Source organism: Parus major, chromosome 27, assembly GCF_001522545.3.
Source record: "Parus major isolate Abel chromosome 27, Parus_major1.1, whole genome shotgun sequence".
In the NCBI taxonomy this organism is placed as follows: domain Eukaryota; kingdom Metazoa; phylum Chordata; class Aves; order Passeriformes; family Paridae; genus Parus; species Parus major.
The window spans coordinates 699,081-704,590 of record NC_031796.1 but is presented as its reverse complement, the minus strand read 5'-3'; the positions used below and the strand labels follow the sequence as shown (position 1 = coordinate 704,590).

The 5,510-nt window shown below is 46.7% G+C and overlaps 1 protein-coding gene across 1 annotated transcript in view; it reads left to right on the top strand.

Annotated features, from left to right (window-relative positions):
* The window catches only part of NPEPPS (aminopeptidase puromycin sensitive), a 46,163-nt gene that overhangs the window by 3,316 nt on the left and 37,337 nt on the right, over window positions 1-5,510 (top strand). The window contains exon 2 of the mRNA XM_033520006.1: window positions 7-120. Coding sequence (XP_033375897.1) covers window positions 7-120 — 114 coding nt within the window. The remainder of the gene's footprint in view (window positions 1-6; window positions 121-5,510) is intronic.

Below are 5,510 nucleotides of genomic sequence, written 5' to 3'. Positions count from 1 at the left end.
CCGGAGAAGCGGCCGTTCGAGCGGCTGCCCGCCGACGTGTCCCCCCTCAACTACGGGCTCTGCCTCAAGCCGGACCTCATCGACTTCACCTTCGAGGGCAAGCTAGAGGCCGCCGTGCAGGTAGGGGCTCCCCCTTCTTCCTCCTCATCCTCCCCTCCCTCATCCTCCTCCTCCCGCCCCGCCCCCGAGGGGTCCCGCCAGCCCGCGTCCCCCCGCGGGGACCCCTCGGTCTCCCCCGGGGACCCCTCACTGCCCTCCCCGCCCCTCGGGGGTGTTTTGCCCCCTTTATCCCCTCAGGGGACCGCTCGCCCCCCTCCCCAGCCGTGCCCTGAGGGGCGCCCCTCGCTCCGATCCCCCCATTCCCCCTGCGCTCCGCGCCAGGGCCCGGCCGGGCAGGTGCAGGGAGGCCCCTCGGGGCTCCCCCCGCCTCTCCTCCCCGTGTTTCCATTCAGGATGGATACACAAACCCCCTTCCAAACACCCCAAAACCCCCTCCGGGACCCCCTAAACCCGGCCTGGCTCCGGGGGGGGGCCCCGCCCAGCCCCTCTGCGGCCCCCCGGGCGGCTCCTCCCGGGGCAGGGCTGGCCCGGGCCGGGATGCGGGATAACCCCGGAGCCGCCGGGCTGTGCCCGCCCGGGGATCCCCGCTTCCCCCCCGGCCCCTCGGGGAGCGCCCCCACCCCGTGCTGCGCTGCCGGGAGCTCCGTGCGGGCCTGGGGACGGATCGGGATTTTGCTGGAAAAGCCAAATAAGCGATGAAAGGAGAATTCCCCCCCGGTGTGCGGCTCGCTGAGGGTAGGCCTCGGTGTCATGGAGAGCTGGGAGGAGGAGGCAGGCTGGGGATAAGCGCCGGGGAAAAGGTTTGCGGACCCGAAACGCTGCGTTTTTTCTGTAAAGCGAGAAAAATCCTCCTCTTCGTGCTCGTGCTTCGGAGCCGGAACCAGTTCTGTGAAATCCTTCAAGTCTCTCCCAGTCATTCTCATTGGCTGCTCTGCCAAGATTTCCCGAATTTGCTTTCACGTCCTTTTTTTTTTTTTATTATTATTTTTTTTTCCTTGCGAATTGAGATAGGTACAGAATTATAAAGGGATAACTTGGGGGTTTTTTGGGGTTTATTTCCCCTCCTCCTGAAGAAATTAGATGGTCACACAGAGAGCTTAACAAAAAAAAAATATTTGAGAGAGATTTTAAGTCTTGAGATGCGAGCAGACCCAAGGCTTGCTGTGATGATGAGGTGGTGAAATCTTGTTTTAAAGCGAGGTAATAAATGCTGGGAGACACTAAAAACCTGCAGGATGTGAAGAACAGGTAGAGAGGAGAGCGAGTTCTTCCCTGGAGAGGGCCCAAGGCTGGGGATGATGGGGAATCTTGTGACTTTGGGGACCTGCAGGAACCCAACCAGACACGAGTAACTTTATGTCATGTGACAGAAATATCGAAATCCTAAATCTCCTGGCGGATTTGATCCTGCCTCAGGGCTTTGCTTCCCAGCCTCGAGGGTCGCTGCTGCCTTTTTTTTGGGGGGGGGAGTTTCGATTCCATAAAATGCAGTTTGAGAAATTCCCGATTTATTCTGCCTTCATTCCACCTCTTGCTGTCCTCGCAGCCGCTGCTCCCCAGCCCTGTTACAGCTGTGGGGCTGTAAATGGGATCACTGAAATCATCCAGGTTAAAAATAACACTCGGGGGGAGGGGAGCAGAGGCTTTTTAAGCCACGGTTGAGGAGAGGAGCGGTGAGCAGCAGCCTTGGGAACTTGGCTTGGGAATAGCCAGAGGTTCCTCCTTCGCTGGTTGGTTTGCAGGTTTTAATCCTGGCGAGGTATTTGGAATATCCGGGTGGATTCCTGGAGCAGCGGAATTCCACCTGGAGATGCGGAATCCTGAGCTGCCCCACCAGCACTGAGGAAATGCAGTGACCCCACAGGTTCCAGGCTGTAAAAAACAAAACAAAAAATCCTTATTCACATCCTGGAGAGCAGCTCTGGTGTTCCCACAGGAGAGGGCGAGGTTTTTTAAAACAGATCTAAAGAATGTATCTTTATTTTGGATAACTTTTAACACCGTGAACCCAGGAGGAGCCACCTCCCAGCTGCCTGGAAGTGGATGGGGGTGAGTTCACCTGCCTGAGCAGGGCTGGGAGTCTGGAGAGTTTTCCTGGAGCTTCCAAGTGCCCAAAGCACAGGAAAATCCCAGAAAATTTCAAGGGAGCTGCTCTGCACCTTGCTGGGGAAAGGAACAACCAGCTCACCCACAGGATGCTTTCTATCCAAGGCTTGATGAACAAAAAAAATGATAATTATCAGCATATTTTTATGGAGTTGGTGTAGAAAATTAGACATTTGTGTGGTTTTGGGGTCGAATTACTTCAGTTAAGGTTTTGTTGGCTCTTTCTGCCTGAAGCTGAGCTCACCAGGGATTTTCTGTTTCCAGCACCACCTTAGAGCTTTGTAAACTCATCAAGGCAAAAGTGGGTTTATGTTAAAACACAACATTTTTGATTTTTGGGTGGGGAAAATACCTGTGCTGCCTCCTCTTGAAGATCCAGTTGTTTATTTTTTAATTATCAGTCCATAATAATTGCCAGCTCTTCTGCTCCATCCCAGCTGAATAATGATAATAATCCACACCAATTCTGACCCACAGTGCTGAGGCTTTGCAATAAGAAAAATAATTAAAAACAAACCCCAAAAAAAACCAGGAAAAAGTTTCCAGACTCTCCAAAGTGCTTTGTTTGCTTTGTTATTTGGCATCTTTAAGAGCAGAGTGGAATTAGTGCAGGTCGTGGTGTTTGGTCAAGGTACTACAAACAAACACTTGATCATTCTTACTCACCCCAATAAGAGGATTTGCAGCCTTCCATGGAGAATTTGGGGCTTTCAAGCCCTAAAAAATGAAAATATCCCAGCCTTGCCTTTGGGGCAGGACACTTGTGTTGGCTTTAGGACCTATAAATAACCTGAAACACTTGGTGCCACAATAATAAATGTTGCCACTTGCAGGGCAACTCCAGATAATCTTCAGGGGATAAAACCTCTGGTGATGCAAAAGATAAAGAGGTGGCAGCAGATTTCAAAGCCTGGGAAAAAAATAAAAAAAAAAGGAGTTTGTGGGACCTGTTTGTGGTTTGTTCCCATGTTCAGCTCAGGGAATTGTCCCCTCCCCTGGGTAAAGGAATGATCCTGAAATCTTGACAAGTTTTAATTTCACAGCCCTTTTTGGAGCTGCGCTCCTGAAATCTCTCTTCCATTAAAATTTTGACCGGTTATTCCAGATTTTTCAATAATATAATTCACAGCCACATGAATACTTTTGAAGTTTGTGCAGTTGTGTAACAATTACATAAACTGGCAGTACATAATTCCCATTTATCACAGCTGAAAACCCCCCCAAAAAATAAAAAAAAATGAAAAAAAAAAATCCTTAAATGAACTGTTTCACAAGGAACCCTGGTCCCAGCTGGGACAAAATGTGGCTGTGGGAGAGCCAGAGCTGGAACAGAGTCTCCTGCTCACACTCCTGTGATTGTTCTGCCACTTATGTCATCTCCCAGCATTTAAACTTGATTTGTTGAGGGCGTGGGGATGCCTCTCCACGAGGCACAATTAAGATTGTGGGGTGGAAATGGTTCATTTTCATTATTCCTCTGTTAGTTGGAGCTTTAATTATGCCAGCCCTGGCTCTCAGGGCCTGGTTATCAGCGCAGGGCACTTGCATTACTCAGTGTCTGGGTCAAATTATTTTGGTTTTTTTCCCACTTTTTTTGGCTCCTGGGAATGCTGGAACAAAGAGGGGATGTGTGGCCCTGGTGTTGTCCAGCAGCAGAAACAAAGCTGCCTCCAGCTTTAAACAAATCCAAATTATTTTTTTGTTTTTTTTTTCCAAATCTGAGTTTTGTTGTTTTTTTTTTAATCCCAAATCCAAGTTTTTAATGCTCCAGAGGATCACCTGTGAAGGGGGCAGGGATTTTCTCCCAACTTCCTGGTGTTTCCCTGCCCATAAATTCCCTTCCTTGGAGATGATTCACATTCCCCTGCCTGGAAACTCCACCGAGGTGTTCCTGGCTTGGAGAACAACTTATCTGGGCAAGAATTTACAACCTGAGCTCTTTCAAATCCCTTCTGCAGCACCTTGAATGCATCCCTGGCTTATTTAGCAATATTCTGCTGCTTTTTTTATAGGTTAATTATGCAATATCTGCTGGCCTAAGGAATGTATAGAGTGATCCTGCTGGTTAAAGATTAATTGTGACACTCTGGTGAGGAATCCTGGGGAAATGGAGCTCTCTGGGTGTAAAATTGGTGCTCCTGGGGAGCTGGGGAAACTCATCCAGGATAAATCCAGCCTTGGAATTTGCATTTCCAGCCCATGAAATTAAACCTGGAGCGAGGGGTTAAAGGGCCTGGCAACACCTCAGGGCTCTCCTGTCATCAGCTCAAAAATAGGGATTTTTTTTAACCCTTTTCCCCCCAAAAAAAAGCTCCTTCAGCTCCATTAATTCCTAAAACTGGGATGGATTTGGAGCCATCACAAAAGGGATTTACTCATCCCTGTGAAACCTCTGGAGCTGGATGAGCTTAGGAAAGAAGGGAATTTTCCTATTAGTCCTGGCTTTGTTAATTTTACTCTTTGGCCAGCAGAATTTGCTGGAGATGCAGCTTGAGAAATCTCTTTATTGCTCTCCTCATTGAAGGTTTGAATTCTTACAAAAGACACGCCCTGGAACACAAAACCTGGAGTAAATTTAGGTGGATATTTTTAGAGAGAAAATTGCTAAAAACACACAGGGTTGTAGTGCTGATTTTAGAAAAGGAGCCACGTGATGAGATTGGAGTTGTCTGGGCTCTGAAGAGTGAATTTGGGCTCCAGGAGATCCCTTTGGATGCACCTCATCCTCTATTTCAGGTTCAAATCCCTGCTCCTGATATCCTAAAAAAATGGGAAAAATCTTTTCCATCAAATCCTCTCCTGCTCTGACCACTGAGAGTTTTACAGCACCTTGGCAGAGGTGAATAATTGACATTTTTAGCTCTTTTTCCATCAAATGTTAAACTTTTGAGGGTGATTTCAGCTGTTTTTTTCCTGTTGGAGGAGTTTTCCTTTCCCTGCTCGTCGTTCCTGAGTCTGACCTCAAAACAGGTGCTTGAATTCTGCTTAATTCAGAATTTAATTCATCAAAAGCCAGGAGTTTACAATCCTGAACCATTCCTTCCCTCCAGATATTCCTTGATTTCTGGGATATTAACATTTCTTGTTAATCATTAACATTTCCTTGCTGAAAAGTCAATTTATTTTTATTATTTTTATTATTTTATTATTTTTGGTATTTTTCTTTTCTTTATTATTTTTAGTATTTTTATTAGGTTTATTATTTTTATTATTGTTAATGATTTTATTTCTTTTGTTATTTCTTTTGTTATTTCTTTTGTTTTATTATTTGTTTTATTATTTGTTTTATTATTTCTATTATTATTTGTTTTATTATTTCTATTATTATTTCTATTATTATTTCT